This window comes from Lontra canadensis, unplaced genomic scaffold (genome assembly GCF_010015895.1).
Source record: "Lontra canadensis isolate GAN:19392208 unplaced genomic scaffold, GSC_riverotter_1.0 scaffold13, whole genome shotgun sequence".
NCBI lineage: Eukaryota > Metazoa > Chordata > Mammalia > Carnivora > Mustelidae > Lontra > Lontra canadensis.
In genome coordinates this window covers 16344645-16363040 of record NW_022631007.1, presented here as the reverse complement: position 1 = coordinate 16363040, position 18396 = coordinate 16344645, and the positions used below count along the sequence as shown (strand labels likewise).

At 49.3% G+C, this 18396-nt stretch overlaps 1 protein-coding gene across 2 annotated transcripts; it reads right to left on the bottom strand.

The window, feature by feature from the left end:
• Window positions 1-2495: 2495 nt before the first annotated feature.
• ASB1 (ankyrin repeat and SOCS box containing 1) lies at window positions 2496-18165 on the bottom strand. Of its 2 annotated transcripts, XM_032857646.1 has the most exons (5): window positions 18115-18165; window positions 14403-14544; window positions 12083-12385; window positions 4290-4675; window positions 2496-3079 (listed from the first exon to the last, which is right to left on the bottom strand). In XM_032857646.1, exons 1-5 carry the CDS (start codon window positions 18161-18163, stop codon window positions 2952-2954), a joined length of 1008 nt encoding a protein of 335 aa, XP_032713537.1. In that variant the 5' UTR covers window positions 18164-18165; the 3' UTR covers window positions 2496-2951. The 2 variants fall into 2 exon arrangements, with proteins under 2 accessions (XP_032713537.1, XP_032713538.1); XM_032857647.1 differs by lacking the exon at window positions 12083-12385.
• Window positions 18166-18396: the final 231 nt, after the last annotated feature.

The following is an 18396-nucleotide window of genomic DNA, read 5'->3' as shown; positions in this document are numbered from 1 at the left end:
CTCAGAAACACAATTTCCTAAAGTGTTCTGACAGAGTTACTCTTTCCTCTTTAGTATCCAATCCTGGCCAAGGAAAGGAAAGGGGGCTTTAGTAAAGTATCACTCGAACATTAGGAATGGCCTTAAGCAGCTATCTACACTGATTTCAGATTCATGTTTGGCAGCTATGAAGTTTCACACTACAGGCTGAACCTCACGGTTCTCTGGACTCCGAAAGCATCAGCCAAGTCTGGCTGAACCAACAACCAGACCTGGACTCTGCACGGGAAGGGTGGAGGCCCCGGGCCCACGCAGACTGGCCCAGAGCACAGCACATTCAAGGGGCCGAGCAGGAGCGCCCCTACTCCCTGGCACCCTCTCCTGCCTCATACTACCTCCTGGCCAGGTCGTGGGGAGACCCAACTACGAGAATCAACTCAGTCCATTCCTTTCAAAAGACCCCAGGAAAATGGTTCAATCCCCAGAACAAAGCCCAGCAACCGCTTCACCCAGCAGCAGACCCCGTACCACCCTGCGCCAGGCCCTCACCTCCCACAGCCCAGAGGTCGTGCCCACAAGTGTGTGACTTCTGCACCGGCACCATTCCCGGACGTGGCTTTCCAGAAGGTCCAGGGACAGAGGCACCCTCCCACCCGGGGCAGGAGTGGGGAGGCCCCACCCTAACACACCTCTGCAGAAAGCACCCAGTGGGGCAGACTCAGGGTGTGCCACGCATCTGTAACACGGCCCATCTGGAGAGAACCTGAGCCAAAGGGGCCGAAGCAGGGAGGCCCAGAGTTAGAAGAGCTGAACGGGAAGGTCAACTTACCACCCACTCTAAAACTCCTCTCTCAGCCCTACCGAAAAGGTGACCAGCCACTGCTTTCCCACCTCCAGGGACAGGAAGCCCCCGCCAGTGGCCCTGGAGGTGGCCCAGTCCACCCGTGGGCAGCTCCAACTTCCCTATATCCAGTGAGCCCTACCTCCCCACAGCTCCTGCCACAGCCTAAGCGTGGTCTCGGCCCCACCCAGACCGCCACAAAGAACACCCGAGTCCCTTCTCAGCTGAAGCGCTGGCAGCACTTGCTTCTGACCCTGAGGACCCTCATCAGCACCCACAACCCGCAGCTCACGGCCTCACTCTGACCAGCCCCCGCTCCGCGCAAGCCCCAGCGGCCAGGGGCCCAGGCCTTCAGCAGCAGCACACACGCCCAACCTCAGGCTCAGCCAGCCATGCCGCACTTCCGGTACGGCCACAGCTTGTGACAGGGTCACTGTAGCCCCACGGCACCTCCGGTGACTGCATCCTCCCTCTGAATCATCCAGGGCCTCTTCTCCCCTCAGACCTCATGCACGCACCTGCAGGTCACAGCCTGGCCTTCCGGCCAAGCCATCCAAGACACACAAGGTAGGGTTTAGAATCCTATCCTCAAGCTGCATTAGACAATGACAGACACTGCTTGTCTCCTTGGCTAAAACCTACAAAGCTGTTAGTAATTAAGTAAACCTGTATCCTTAATTCAATCATTACAAATTAGATAGCTCTTATGACAGAAAACCTAGGCACAGATTTGAAATCTGCCCATTCCTAAACACTTCTGAAGGTTAGAATCACGATTCCATCCAGTGGTCACCAGGAGTGGTTTCCTAGGAAACAGCATCACCTGGGGAGCTCTGAAGAGGCAGCCAATGGCCCACCTCTGCGGACACAGCCACGTACTGAGCCGCACAGCGTGGGCGTGGGTGAGCCCTGCCCACGGCCACAGACTCGGGGATGAGAACTCAGCTCGTCTCACCCCCAGCACCCCAGCAGGCCAGGGGAAGAATTCTGACCTGGCTGCTGCCCCCATGCTCAGGTTCTAGGAGCAACTACCAAGACATGAGGTCCAGTAAGGCAAAGAGCAATCAACCGCACGCTAGATGTTTTGTCCACTGGACACCAAGCAACAGAAAGCCTGGAGCCATCCCGAGGACATGCGAGTCCCCCGTCCGGGAGCGTGCAAGGACCAGAATGCAGCGCCGCAGGTGTCTCCTTCGGTTAGAACTGGCAGTGAATGCTGTGGGAGCGTCCTTGGTCCTAATGCAGGCAGTCATCTGACTGGCTAGTTCCTCGGTGTGGGCCTCCTAAAATCAATTCGTGTCTGGAAGCTCTTCCAAGGGAAAGGGCAGAGAGTTCACAAGACCTGCTGGCGTGATGCAGGTAGGTACAGGCACAGGTAGGTACGAGAACAGGTGCAGCGCTGCGGGAGGTCCTCCACTTAGACTCCGGCCAGATGCAGGCACTGACTGAGCTACCACAGCTGGTCCATGCAGCCAAGAAACCATCCTGGGAGGAAGGCAGTTAAGAGATGACACTGCCACGAGAGAACATGGGAGTGGTAGGGAAGAGTGAGTGTAGACAAATGCCACAGGTCACCCCCAGGAGCAGGGAAAACAGACTAGCAAGTTCGTGAACTGCATTTCTGTACTCTACCTTTTTTTTTTCTTTTTTTTTTTTTTTTTTTTTTTTTCTTTTCTACCAAAACTCTCTTTTCATTTAGGTATTAGAAGGCTTTAATCAAACAATGAACTTGAGAAGTAAAAATATAAACAGAAGCACAGTTCTGGAAAGTGCTAGGTGTCCTCCCCGCTGGAGCTATGAGCAGGCCAACTCAGACCATACGTACACACACCACAAGGCCCACTTCGTGAACATGCTACCATGAGAATCCAAAACAGAGATACTGAGGAAGGACAAAATGAAGTTTTGTATGGACTTTTCAGCTGACAACGACCCCAGGACTGTCCAATGCCCCGAGCACCTGAGATGGAATTACAATCCATGAGAAAAAGGCCACTTCTGCTTCACCAACAGCCAAATGGGATTCTGTCAGCAGCACAGACAGGATGTGGTTCACAAGGGCAAGAAGAGGTGTCAACTTTCACTGCAGATCACCTTCCTCCTCACTGCAAGCAACCGCCACGCTTGAATTCTACTCATAAAGCAGAAACTTTTTTATGGGGTCTGGCAGAGGCAGCAAGGGAATCAGATGGAGTCGGTATTTGCCAAGAGCTCTTCTCACGGCCACACGGCACAGACTCAGCAAGGTCCTGGGGACACCTGGAATGCCATGGGAAGAAAAGGAGACAGAGGGAGGGAGGTTAACCAAAGGCTCACTGAGATGGACAGACAGAACCACACTGAATGCCCGAGGCCAATTTCCCAATTTCACAGTGGAGAGAGCGGTGCCTGGGGAGGAAGGTCTTGTCGTCTGCTCCTCCCGTCTGCAGAAGGAGTTCGATCTTCACCTGCGGCACCTGCTCACCAGGACGGCACCACCTTGACCGGGTTTAATTTCCTAGACAGAAACAAGAGCTGACCGCTGAAGGCCCTGGCAGGTGTGAATGACGGACCCTCACCTCCTGTCAGCCTCTGCTCTTGTCAGTCCCAGAAACTCCAGGGGGATCCAGAAGAGACACACCGAGCTGTCTATGAGGAGAGCAGGCTGACAATTCTGCTCTGGGTCAGAACAGCCCGGCCGGGCCTCTGCCTTGTGAAGCAGGCATGACACAGGCAGCTTCTCTCAGCAGGACTCCAAGTGACCATTAACCAGCCCCTTTGGGGGAGGCTCAATGGGAACATGTCTTAATGACTGGCTTAGGAAACTCCAACAACAAAAACACAATAAACTCAAGTTCTGTGAGAGACAAGGGTTAGGGAAAGGTTTTCAACTCAGATGCCCTCGAGACCCAGACGAGGAGGAGGCCGGGTGCAGGCAGGTCACAGACGGCCCACAGCAGCCAGCAGGAGGCACACAAGGTCCACCTCTGAGCCCCAGAGAGGGCCTCGGACAAGAAGACCCAGCCCAGATCAACTGCAAACAACCTGGCCATCGATTGATTAATTCATTACCAAAATCTTCCTTCATAAATAAGCAAGCTATGGAGTTTATTCTAACAAAAACCAGAGGTATCACACAATAAACATAACAGTAATTTGAGTGGAACTGAAGAAAGGGAATGAGGACCCCTAGAGGAGGAAGGGCCTGCCACCTGTTGTCAGGCAACCATTTAAAAACCATGCATAAGTGAAGGGCTTTGGTAAAGAGACTATAATTCCAGGAACTTCCAAGGTGTACTTTTATATATTTCTTTGTATCGATTCTTGGTGTCTAGGAATTTGAAAAGACCACTCTGGAAGTATTCTGGAAATGGCCTAGCCCTAACTGCACATTCTAAGTGCTTCGTTGGAAGAGGTTTTTTTTTTAATCACTACAGCTCGATACATTCAACTGACCCACACAAGCCAGAAGGGAACTTAGGCCACTTACTTCTGGCCTCTTTAAAGACCTGCAGCGCCTCGGGGTCCACCTTCCTTCTGCCTCTTGACTCTGGGCCCAAGGATTCCCACTTCACCAGGTTCAGGTTGGCTCCAAACTCAACAAGCAGACTCACGAAGGCTGCCTCACAGCCATGACGCAGGACAGCATCCATGACACACCCGGGGGAGCCCCGGTAGAAGCCCTGCGTGTTGACGGGACCATTGCAGTTGAAGTCAGGGTTCGCCCCCGCCTGGAGAAGCAGCTTGAAGCACTGGAGGTTGTGGTAGGCCGCGCTGATATACAAGGGGCAGACCACCAGGGAGGTGAGGCGCCGGGAGAAAGGGGGCCGGATGTCAGGAGTCAGGTGGTGGTTGACGTCGACGTCAGCCCCATACCTACAGGGGAGACACAGGGACAGTGAGACCTCGCGGTGGAACTACCGAAGCCATCAGACCCCCACAGCACTGGAGACAGGCCTGACCTCTGTGAGCACTGGGACGCCACTGAGGAGGCACCACCAATCACAGCGGCCTCCTGACTTACAGAGCTGAGACCATTCCGAACGACTCGGAACCCACTCACAAACACTCATCAGGGAACTCTTCAGAGCCTCTCAAGAACAGACAATCTTATGGCTAGTCAAACTACTTCAAAACAATGAAAAAGGAAAATTTCCAAATTCATCTTATGAAATTAGCAGAACAATCCCAAAACCTGACAAAAGCCACACCATTAAAAAAAACAAAAACGAAAATACCCACCAACTAATTTCACTTGTGAGTATCAACTTAACCACCTTCGATAACCTGTTGGCAAAGCAAATCCAAAGTATAAACCACTATTTCATGCAGGTTATTCCAAGAATGCAAGGGTGGTTCCAATATTAGAAATTCTAAGACCCCTGTCCATCATATTCACAGAACTAAGGGGAAAATCATGATTACCCTTATAGATGGAAAAAAACGCGGCATGGGACAAAACCCAACACTAATGCAGGTTTATAAGTACTCAATAAAATAAGAAGTGATAGACATTTCCTTCACAAGATAAAACCCAGATGTTGGTGTCTCACCTAAGAGAGGAAGGGGTGGCTCTCCTATGGAGGCTGGGGCGAGCCATCTACACCCACTCTCCAGCCCATTCTTATTCAGGCATTTTAAAGATTTATTTATTTACTTGAGAGAGAGAGAGAGAGAGAGTGCACAGCTTGATCTCAAGACCCTGAGGATCATGACCTGAGCCGAAATCAAGAGTCAGACAACCAACCAACCGAGCCACTCAGGCACCCCTAATTCAGGCATTTTAAATAAGGGTATTAGTGCAATCCAACAAGAGAAAGCAATTAGCTGATGAAGATCATAAAGGAAAAAAAAAAAGCTTTCCCTATTTTCAGAGGATATGACTATGTCTGGAAAGCCCTGAGTAATTAATGAGAATACAATAAGCAATGAATTTATTAAATACTTTAGCAAAGTTACAAAACCAACAGACTTCATCCATACAAAAATAAGTTCAAATACAAAATGGAAAACACCTTACTTATGAAAGCAAAATAAATTTTAGAATGAGAGATCTAAGCATAAACTTAACAGTACATATCCAAAATTTGCATAAGGGAAGTTAAAAAATACTCCTAAAGTCAAACAAGTGGAACTCAGAAATGGGGAGCCCCACCGCTGCCTTGGAGAGGAGGGCTCAAAACTAGTAAGAGCTCAATTTTCCTGAAGTCTACTGTATAAGTGAAAATCCCATTCTTGGAGCTAAATAACTTGATTATAAATATAAGCAAAAGTAACATCTCTGCAATTCCAGAAGCTGATGATAAAGTTCATTTGGAAGATTGAAGAAGAAAAGATGTAAAAGCAAAGCTTTTTAACATGAAAATTAAACAAAGAAAAACCTGTGCATGGCAAACAGCAGCATAAGCAAAGTAAAGCAGTAAGTAGAAAAGTTGGGGGGCTGTTACAAGGGATTAATAGCCTTATCACAGAGAGAGCCAACAAAAGGGAATGATGGGGGTGGGGGCAGGCCGGGGTGGCACAGTCAGTTAAGCATCTGACTCCTGGTTTCAGCTCCGGTTGTGACCTCAGGGTTGTGATCCAAGGGTCGTGATCCTGCGATCGAGCCCCAAGCTGGGCTCTATGCTCTGCACCCAGTCTGCCTGAGACTCTCCTCTTCTTCTGCGCCTCCCCTCTGCTTGCTCACGTGCTCTCTCTCTCTCTCTCATATAAATAAGTAAATCTAAAAAAAAAAAAAGCTCAACTGCTCTACAGGAAAATGAGCTAGAGACGCTGACAGCCGCAAGCATCTCTCAGTCACCTGAAAAGATACTCAACCTCATCATAACACAAATGCATATTAAAACCACCTTTACACCTGAAACTAATGTAACATTTTACTTTTTTAATTAAAATTTTAAAAAAACTACCCTGAGATACTACTTCTCACCTATCACACTGGGGAAAATCAAAATTGTATTAACCAAGCTTTAAAGAAACAAGAAGTCTCATTCAGTTCTGGGGGCAATGCAAAATGGAACAATCCCACTAGCACTGGAACAATCCCACTAGCACCCACTAAATTTGGCAAGAACTGGGAAAACTACATATCCATTTACCCTCTGATCCACCAATCACACCCTTGGAATCTCTTCCCAAGTTGCATCTGCAAAATTCCAGAAAGATGCACGCACGCAGCAATTCATTAAAATGTTATATGTAACAGCTGAAGGCAAGAAACAACCCACAGGTCCCTCAAGAGGAGACTGGGTGAACAAACCGTGGCCCACCCACATAAAGCAGCACTGAACCGCCGTGAAAAGGTGTGAGGAGTGTCACCACTGCTCCAGAATGACCTCAGAACACACTCAGGCAGGACAAAGTGTGTACTATGCTACTGTTTATCGGAGAGAAAGTGGTTACAATACATTTGTGTTATCTGATACACACCTAGACATATGCATGTTATGCTTATTTTTTCAACAATGGAAGGATCAACTATGAAAGCTTAAAAATGGTCATCTACAGGGAAGCTGAAGGAGATTGACACAGAAGCTAGACCTCTTTTAATAGATATTGTTTTACAGACTTGACTTTGGAACCACACAAATAAGTCATAAAACAAATTAAATAAAAGGCAATCCCCAAAAACTAAAAGCAAAAAGAAAACCACTTTAGCCCAACTGTGTATCCAGATGGTGCCATGCAGTCCTGACTGCTGGGGGCCTCCTCTTTCTGGGTGTACTAAACCGCCAGACCCAGCGGCAGAGTCCCCTGGAAGGCCCTGAGACAGGAGGCACAGCTCGCCGGCCTCATGCTCACAGCTGTCCCCGCAATGATCCCTGCCCAGACGTGAGGAAATCATCTCTTAGGGGACAGGTTCGGGAGCTGCCTGACCTGCCAGCCGCATTCTTCAGCAGAGCCAATCTCTAAATGATTCTAAAAAGGCAGGGGCTTCGGGTCCCCACAAGGGACCTGCCCTTGTCCCTGACCTCAAGGGAGTCTAAATGTATGACTTACTATCAGGAGTTTGGAGTTCCTCCAGCCCAAGTGCAAACTACCAATCTCAGTCCCTTTCATCTAAGCAGAGGCCATGGACTCAAGCACGGAGGGTGGCCTGGCTCAGGGTATCAGAGTCCTTGCAAAGCCGAGAGTGTGCTTGTTAAAAATGCTGCCTGGCGTGGGGCGTGAGAGCCCACACTGGGTGAGGAGTCATGTGTGAGGCGGCAGCAACATCAGACTGGTTACAGATCAGGATTGGCAAAATAAATAAATGTGTTAAGGAGAAGGGGAACCAGGTCTCTGCGGGAAAAGCAAATAATAAAGTCAGAAACGGAGAAGTAGGATGTACCAGACTAGATTAGAAGTATCAGAGTGAACTCAACTGTCAACGTACATAGATACAGAAATATAGACAGAAACGTACATGTAACCTTAGCTCTGTCCAATTGGAGGCCCTGAAAACAGCAACAGCCCATAACCAAAAAACACTATCGGTACCCACGTCTTGGCCTCTAAGCACCACTCTCCACTAAAAGAAACCAGGATGCTTTGAAGAAATGACTCATTCCAGGCCTGACAGGCATAGTACTAGATGAGCCTAGACTATGTTGTTAAAAGAGAAAGTAAGAAACTGGTCAAAGGCTGCAGGGGACATGTCCTAAGAACAGAGCTAGGCTCCAGTTTAAAGACCCTGTCCAGCCAAATCGGAGACAATCTGAGCATCAAAATAAGTAATACTACTATGCGATTATAATTCCCTGGATAATAACAAAACTGTAAGTCTAACACAAATAAATTAAAAATCTGATGAGAAATACGATATATATGTGTTGCATGGTCCCTTGCCACAAAATACGAATTAAATAATTACAGAGGGGAAAAAGAGTAGCTTTACAGTGGAGAAACCCAACAGACACCACCTTAATCAAAAGATCACACTGACATCAGCAGTGATGGGCCCAAGGACAACCCTGTGCAACCGGAGAGGACGTAAAGAGCGCAGCCTTGCTCCTGGGAGAGCCCGGCCAGGCACGCATTATGGGCTCCCCTCTGAGTCACCACTAGACAGACGGCACCGGCTTCCCTGAGCTTCCATCATGCCACACAGCCCTCCAATGCTACCCAGGTTTCATTGGCACATGTTTCATGGAATTAGGAAATGCCAGCATGGAGAAGCAGAGAAGACGGGCAGGCAGGCAGACGCCTAGGGCACAGGAAACAGCCCCATTTTCCAGGCCATGCTTTAAATGGCCAGCCAGCAGTCCTATTCTCTGGCCTGTCTCTTCAACACATTTGGAGTGTACGAAGGAACCTCTCCTTGAAACCTACACTCCTGCTTGCAGGCCTGAGGAGGAGAAGGGAGGGGCACACAGACCAATGTGTTCCCAGACAGTCCTTTCCCCACTGAAGCCGCCATCAGACACCACAAACGTAAACCTCACCCAGCCTCCTAGACACTCCAGCAGGGACAGGAGAAACGCTCCACACCACACACCAAACCAAGCAGAACTGCCATTTCACTTCATACACTCAACCAATAAAGAAAGAGAGAACTAAATTTTAAGCAGTGATTTTTTTTTTCCTTCTCTTGTTAGGGATAGGTCTTCCAAAATGTTTGTAATTTTGGGCAATATGACAATCTGGTATTAGCTGGGCTATGGGAAAGACAGCCCTTCATCCACTCATAAAAATACGCTGGATAGAATCCAGTTAATTTTAATCCTGACTATTTTCCAAAATTCCCCTCCTGTTTTTAATATCTTTGGCAAGGAACCACTGGGACAACTCAGTGAATCAATATAAATTTTGCACATACAGAAACATCACTCCTTTACCTTTTTTAAAAAAATACCAGCAACATTTATCAAGGGAATTTACAAGTAACAAAATGGAATTCACTTGCAGAGAAACAGCAAATCACGGCATGACAGCAGAGAACCCTGCGTGTAAGAACAATGACCTAGGAAGGCAGCTGCTGACATCAGATTTAAGATTGTAGTATTTGCTCAGTAACTCAACCATATCTCTCTCATTTTCCAACAGTCACTAAGTCAGTTACCTGGTAATTTAAAAAAAAGAAACCTTTCTGACATGTGTTCTCGCTACCTCATTATAATAGTAACGTCCTAGCTCCATGAGGGAATGCAATGTCTTCGTAACGGTAACACTTTCTCAAATAGGGCATCTGTACATGCACTTCTCAAAGTCAAGCCTGCAGTTAATCCAAAGCAGTTGTGCATCATGAACTGAAAGGCCTTAAAGGGATTTCTGGAGCCAAGATGAAATTTCACTGATTGATCCTATTCAAAAATAGTTCCAAATTAATGACTTATATTCTCTAAGATGCAAAGATATGGGACTAAGATGGCTTAGATGATCAGGCTAAAAATTTTTAAAGAGAAGGGAAATATCATAATACCCTCATCTGTCTTGCCAAAAGCCAATCCCACAGTCATTTAAAAAATAAAAATAAAAAAACTTTTAATCAAAGTATATCCTCAGTACCTAATTCAAAAACCATGCACAGCCCTAGGCAAGGGGACGCCAGGTCTCTTGCTCCTCAGAACCATGCCCACTGCCACCTGTAACAACGGGACCCTCACCCAATCCTTTCCACACTGAAAATTGTCTACCTAAACTGTACTCTGTCCAACCACAAGAAATGCCTCCAGAGCAAAGCTGGGAAAAAAGCATCTTAGGTAGAAAGAAGTCATTGGAGACACGGAAAATGAAAATATAATCTGGTTCAAATTCTTTAAAAATGTAACAACTGGTACAACTAACATAAGGCCATAAACCATCTAAAATAACAGAAAGGGAAAGCAAACAAATACAGATCATGGAACAAAGATACAAAATAAAGAACAGTTAAGAAACCAAGAGAGAGGGCGCCTGGGTGGCTCAGTTGGTTAAGCGACTGCCTTCGGCTCAGGTCATGATCCTGGAGTCCTGGGATCGAGTCCCGCATCGGGCTCCCAGCTCCACAGGGAGTCTGCTTCTCCCTCTGACCTTCTCCTTGCTCATGCTCTCTCTCACTGTCTCTCTCTCTCTCAAATAAATAAATAAAATGTTTAAAAAAAAAAAAAAAAAGAAACCAAGAGAGAGACATAGACCTAACATCAGCTGTGGCAATTAGGTTAACTGTACTTAAAAAACAAAGAATCCTATACCGTCAAATAAGAAAGGTGAGCACCCAAAGAACTACTTAAGCCCACGAAGATTAAAAACTGAATGTGACAGAACATGGAAACGAGCCTTCAATGAGACCTACAGTTCCCTTTTGGTTTGATAGTGAGCATAACCGACAGGAAACAACTTTTAGCATCAAAACATAGGAAGCAAAAAACACTAGAAATAAAAGGGGGAAATGACAAATCACAACAGCAATTAGAGACTAACAGACTTCTCTGAACTTGGGGCAGAGCTGATGGCTAAAAATGGAAAAAAAGAGAGGGACCATGAGTAAGGCGACTGAGGCTACCACACTGCCTGCTGCAAATAAATACCCGTGGTCACATGCTTTGTTACAAAGCATCCACATCGTGTGACAGTAAAAAAAAAAAAAAATAAAAACTCAAAAGAAGCCCCATAATGCAAATTATTTGTTCCACATTACCTGAGCACGACAAGATAAAAGTAGTTCATAAAAATGTGCATTAAATTTTTCTCCTCCATAACCACAAGAACAAAGAGGAAATCAACTTCAATAATACCTAACTTAAATATGGGGGAAAAGCTTCGCAGGTAAGAACAAAGCTACAGGTGAAAGAAATAATAACCTTGAAAGTGGACACTCTGAGAAGAGTAATGAATAATCCATCCATCATTCAACTGAAAAAGGAGAAAAATAAAGTAAAATTAAGGAAAATGGGAAAAAAATAAACTAGAAATTAGTAAACAGAAAAAGAAGAGAACTGACAAGAGCGAAGAAGTAGCTCTTTAAAAGGACTAACAGACGGGGCACCTGGATGGCTCAGTGGGTTAAAGCCTCTGCCTTGGGCTCAGGTCATGATCTCACAGTCCTGGGATTGAGCCCCGCATCGGGCTCTCTGCTCAGCAGGGAACCTGCTTCCCTCTCACTCTCTGCCTACTTGTGATCTCTGTCTAATTAATTAATTAATTAATTAATTTTTAAAAAGACTAATAGACAATTCTTCCAACACATCTAACTTTCCAGAGAGAGGGGGGTAAATACAGACAACAGGGAAAGAGACGGCCGCCATGGGAGGTAGTGTCCACGGCGCCACATCCCCCACAAGGGCCCGAGCCAAGCAATGGTGGCCGGGTGTCCACAGCACTGACCTGATGAGGGCCTGCAGGAGGTCGGCCCGGCCCACACGCGAGGCATGGTACACAGGGGTGCTGCGGTGGTGCCGGCTGCCGTTGGGGTCAGCGCCAGCTTCCAGGAGGATCTGAGCGCTCTCCAGGTGTCCATTCACCACAGCCACGTACAGGGCGGTCTGTCCTTTCACGTCCACGAGATCCACCTCGGCCCCTTTCCGGATCAGGAAGTCCACACAGTTGCCATGGCCTGCGGTGGCCGCGATTCTCAGCGGCGTGCAGGGGAGCCAGCCACAGCACCAGACAGACTTTTCGTTGATGCGGCTGAGAAAGAGCACAGGGAAGCCAGGCTGTGGGGGCAGCTGGGAACCCCACACACCGCTCTGCTTCCTTGCAGACTGGTCCATGCCAGGAACAGAGCGCAGGAGGGCAACCTCTTCAGAGAGACACCGCGGTACTTCAAGAATGCCTCCGCATGTGCTGTTTTATGAAACGCTGGCTCCACGCGTGGGGCAGAGCAGAACTGCAGAGCCCATTCCACAGCGGAGGGCCCTGAGGCATAGGCAGACTGATGGGCCCAGAGCTCTCGACTCCAGCTCCACAAAGGATGGAAGGGTCTGCCCAGGGAGGCAGCGCAGGATGAACGGCAGACAGTCGCTGGCAATCTGCCAGGGTCCCGAGACCCCTTCTCACCAACCACTCACTGTGGTGGCCTAAGGTTGGCCTTGGCACCCTCACTGGGACCAGGTGACCCCTGTGGTCCCCCTACCTGTGGCATAGCACAAATGCCAGCCTGTGGGAACTGCTGAGGTCATGCAGCGCTCCACTCCCAGCCAATATCAGCTGAAGAAAATGGGCTATGCTCAGCCCTCATCAAAAGTGACCATCAGACTGGGACTCCCTGTCAAGGAATGCCACGGCCATGCAGCCCACTGACCCACGCTGTCACCAACTGAGACACAGTTCACCTCAAGCTCCCAGGGCAGCTGTGAACAAGCCTGGCCATCCAGCTCACAACAGAGTGACACAAAAGGACGCAGTGGGTCAGGGGCTCCTCCTCCAGCTGAGCCCTGGCTCCCACTAGCCCAGAAGACCGAAGTACTCATGGTCACAGTACAGAGCAACAAAAATCCATCAGCAAGAAACGGATTTACTAAAGCCAAATATACGAAGAAAGGTAAAAAAAGTACTTGGAAAAGCAATATGGAAAATACCTAGTTGCACTCTATTTTATTCTATTGTTTTTATTGTACTGTTGCATCTGCAAACTTAAGGCTTCCTTTGGGCGTGAGTCACCTGCATTAATTATTCATGAGGAATCCATCTGCCGTCTTTGTACGACAATTCCTTTCTGGATATTTAGAGCTTTTAAAAAAAAAAATACTGATATCTATTCTAATGAAATAATGCTAGGGCATCAGAAGTTAAAAATAAAGAAAGAAAGAAAGAAAAACCTATTCTTGAATTGTTAGGAATACCTCCCTTGAGAGCTATTCACAAAAAGCAGCATTAATTTCAATATTGACACGCAGACATTTCTTCCATCAATTCACTACCGTCTTAACCCCGAAGGGAAAAGAAACACAAAGCAGGAAGGAGTTTTGGGTGGCAGTCAGCTGCTAATCTAGCTAGGGCTCCAATCTCCAATCCACAAAGCAATCAGAGAACACCCAGAGGGAAGGCAGACTCTGTGCTCTGCCAGGGGTCCCTGGCGGGAAAAAAGGAGTATCAACACCCGCTGCTGTGAAGGAAGAGCCGGAGCCAGTGTGGAGGAGCAGGGAGGAGCAGGTGACTCTGGCAGGCAGCAGGCCGGGCACCACAGACACGGGGAAGACACTACAGACACTGCATATCCCTGGGTGACGAGACAGCTGGTCTGAGGCTGAGCACCAGGCCCGGGGAGGGCAGACACCTGGGGACCAGAGACACCAGAGGAGGGTACATCAGGAAGTCTGCACCCACAGCGGGGTAAGCACATGAAAACAACAAAGTTAGGGGAACTCACGTATACAGCTTAGGGTAAAGAGCCACAGGAGACTTGGAAGGAGGCAGGACCACTCTTGAAGAGAGTAACAGTGCTGCCATCAGGACTAATAGCAAGAAAGCTGACATCAGAGAGGGCCAGAAGTTTCCAGAAAATACCAAGGTCAATGACCGAGCTGGACGCGAATTCAGGTCTCCCTATCCTCACCACTGGCTATCTCCTACCAGTCTGACCATTCTCCCTCCGTCTCCTCCTCCACCCATCTTCACCTGCTCACCAGGGAGACACAGCGCCCTCACAGATCACACCCCTCAGCTTCCAGCAGCAGCGAGCCTGCCCCAGGACAGCGATGCTCACCTCCGGTAGCTCTCCTCCTGCAGCAGGCTCCTGAGGGTCTGCAGGTCCCCCACGTAGGCTGCATCATGGAGTCTCGTGTCCTCACAGTGCTCCAGCGGATGGTCACAAAACTGCTCCCTCAGCCACTCCTTCAAATTAGGACCTGCACTGAAGAGAGGGGCTCCTGTCAGCTAAGGGAAACCATGCTGACGCCAAACGGGGCAGGGGCGGGGGGCGGGGGGGTCCCTCTGCCTCGAGCCCTTTGTCTTCAGGCTGCAGGTCTAACTAACTAAGCTCAAACGTTCCAGAATAAACCATTCCCATCCTCCAGAAATGCCCAGAGCTGAGAAAAATACAGAATGTCTCCCTTAGTGAAACAAGCACATTCCTGACACCAAACCTGACAAGGGCGCTAATTTTTAAAACGCTGGTGGGACAGGAGGCAAGGAGTCAATCCTACTGAAGAATACGGAAGATCCTACATAAAATAGCAAGGTGCAACTTAAAATACATACCAAAAACCCACCACAATATTACTCTGTTTATCCCAAGGATGTAACAGTGTCTTGACATTGGGGGGAAACAAATAATCATCGCCTGTATGACAAGAAGCCACTTGCATCTGGCAAAATTCAACAGGCACACAAATGCTGCTGCTTGTAACATGAATGACTATAGTGACCCGACCTGGGCCATGACCCCACAGGAGTGGCCATGCACAACCCATGAGACAGTAACCTAAGATGGGTGTACTGTACTGAATGTAAGTTACACCTCAGTAAGAAGGAAAATGTTAAAATATATGCATATGAACAGAAAGCCAGCTTCACATAATGAAGACTATACAACTGGAAAACAGTAAAGTTAACTAGAGTCAACCGTACCATGTGCTTGGACAGGGTGAGTCAATGCTAGAAAAATTTTAAATGATAAGAAATAAATTAAGTGGTTTAACAAATCTCTTCGGGGTTTTTATGTGAGATGTGACAGAAATATGACAAAAGTCTATCTGGAAGGGCACCTGGGTGGCTCAGTCAGTTAAGCATCTGACTCTTGATCTCAGCTCAGGTCTTGATGTCAGAGTCCTGAGCCCAAGCCCCACTTTGGGCTCCATGCTGCGTGTGGAGCTTACTTGAAAAAAAAAGTTTATGTGGAAACATGACTGAAAAAAAATCACGTTTTTTAGTACATATGAGAAAAAAAGACCCAACCCATTAACAGAATGTATTATCTCTTATCAGAATAAAAAATAAAACAGAATCAGTTGCCCAAAAAAGACCTTAGTATAAAGATAAATGGGTATAAGGGGTGCTTGGGTGGCTCAGTGGGTTAAGCCTCTGCCTTCAGCTCAGGTCATGATCCCAGGATCCTGGGATAGAGCCCCTCATTGGGCTCTCTGCTCAGCGGGGAGCCTGCTTCCTCCTCTCTCTCTGGCTACCTCTCTGCCTACTTGTGATCTCTCTCTCTCTCTCTCTGTGTCAAATAAATAAATAAAATCTTTTAAAAAAAAAAAGATAAATGGATATCAAAATCTGAGGAATAGAAAGAGTAGTTGCTATAGACTGAATGTTTGTCTCCCCCAAAATGTACTGGAATCTTAAACTCCCCAAAGTGATGGTATTAAGAGGTAGTGACTGTGGTAAGTGATTGCACAGATCATGAGAGAAGAGCCTTCGTGAATGGGATTAGCGTCCATATAAGAGAGAACCCAGAGAGCTCCACACACCCTCCACAGGGTAGGACAAAGTAAGAACACTGCCCCCTCGAACCAGGAAGCAGGCCCCTGGCAGACAAAGAACATGCTGGGCCTTGGTCTTGGGACTTCCCAGCCTCCAGAGCTATGAAAATAAGTGGTCAACAGATCTGTAAAATCAGACCCCTGTTTACAAATTATCAAGTTCTTCCCCTCACACTGGAGCCCAGAAATCAAGAGTTCTGCGGACATCGTCACAGACAGGGGCCTAAGGAAAGAGCATGACCATGGACACCCAGCCTGTGACCAGGCACCGGTGGAAAGCACACCCCTCCACTGGGACTCCTCCCGATGATGAAGTTGCTTTTATATTCACATCAAATCTCTTAAATACCTATTGCAGACAAGGCCTGACCGTTGCCCTTCAGGACTCAACAGAACACTGGCAGGTGTTCACATACACACACACACACACACACACACACACACACACACACGGGTTACTTGAGCTGATCCCACATCCACGCCTGCAGCCAATCAACAGGCAGCCTCAAGGAACCCTCAGGGCAGCCTCCACCCTGATCTTCCTTCAGTTGTTCTCCTCCACAGCAGTTATCCCGCAGTTTCACCCGCCTGAGTGAAAAGGCTCAAAGCAGGGGCGAATAAGATTGAGGAAGTGTAGCGCCAGATGGACAGGTAAGTGGGAGCCACAGACATTTGTTAAGTTTTTCTCTGGGCCTCCCTCTGCCGGCCTCTTTTCAACCCACTCCCTGGCCCAGCTAGGCAGTTTCCTCTACACCCAGCTCCAGATCCAAGGACACTTCAAGTTAGCGTTTCTCTGATCAGCATCTCCACTGTCAACGCAATTACTCCACACAGGACTCAGACCTTACCTGGAAATCTGTGCCCCTCCACTCCCAGGCCTGCAACACTGTAAATAACGAAACAGTACTGCCCAGACAGGAGAGGTGCTGCATACTGGCCAGAGCAGCCTGTGTTCCACACGACTCCCCTCTGTACTGGGAAGCCGCCATCCATCCTCCTCTCATTCCATCTCTCTCTCACGTTCAAATGACATCCCAGACACTAAAGTCCTGATTCAAAGTATCAACCAAATTCTAGGAGAGAAGGGCCTTTGTCTGAACTGCCCTTGTTCATTGGGGTGTCCCCACCCCGGGAAAGGTCTGGTCCATAGCAGTTCCTCAAGGAAGGTCTGCTGAAAGCACGGATGGAGGGATGAAAAGCCAAGTCCCCAAGTGTCAACTCCTTGGAGGGGTAGCTGTGCAAACACCCAGAGGAACGTGTGAGGTCCAGAGCACAGAAAAGCACTGGGTACACAGGGCCAATTGAGCAGAGAGCACAGAGGAAATCCCACCACAGGTTAAGGAGGAACCTCCCCTGAACACAGCAAAGAACACACTTGGCCTGCAACTTCACATCTGCTTAGTAGTTGGGTCTCGGGGTGAACACCCTGCGTCTGATGGCTCTTCTGAGTGGTGAGCGTGAGCATTTCCAGCTGCCGGCTCTGCAGGTGGGCCACGGGCCCCTGGACATGCTGTGTCACGGACAGCTCGCTGAGGGTGCTGTTATCGCTGTCCCTTGCCTGTGCGTGTGCGGTAGCAGCCCAGTCAAGCCGTGGGTGGCGGCGCGGAGAAAAGACACCTGCCGTCCCGAGAGACCGGCCTCTGGGGGCTTCCCAGACCCCTGCACTCAGAGCTGGATGACAACCCGTGTCCTGTTCTTAGGGTCCTATCACATCCCCACCGGCTCACAGACCGGCAGTTAGAAAGCAAGTTCCCAGCGCGACGATGTGCCCGCGAGGCCGAGGAGCGGGCACACGCAGCAGCCGGGCCGCCCCGTCCCGCGTGCTGCGCTGACCCGACCCCGGCGGCAGGGTGCGGCTCCGTGGGCCTGGCCCTCCGGGGACGGGAAGGCACAGCCCCGGCCCACACGCAGCCACCGGAGCCCCTCGGCCAGGGCGCTGGCCCCTGTCCTCTGCCGCCCCGCCCCCCCGCGGCCCGGCGGCTACACGCACGTTACCTGCGGGCCCCGGCCCGGCCCGCCCATGGGGGCCGCCGCCCTCCGCCATGGGTGCCCCGGACTCGCCCGGTCCGTGGCCGTGGCCCTGGCCCTGGCCCGAGCGCACCCCGCCGACCGGAAGCAGAGCGGCAGCGACCACTTCCGGCGCCGAGGGCAGGTGGGCCGCGTCAGGGGCGCGGCTTCCGACGGGCGCGCCCCTCCCTCAAGGGCTTACGGGGCTCTGCGAAGGGAGCCAGCGCCTCCGCCTCCGGGCTCCAGTCGGAACGTGAGACCCAGAGAGGG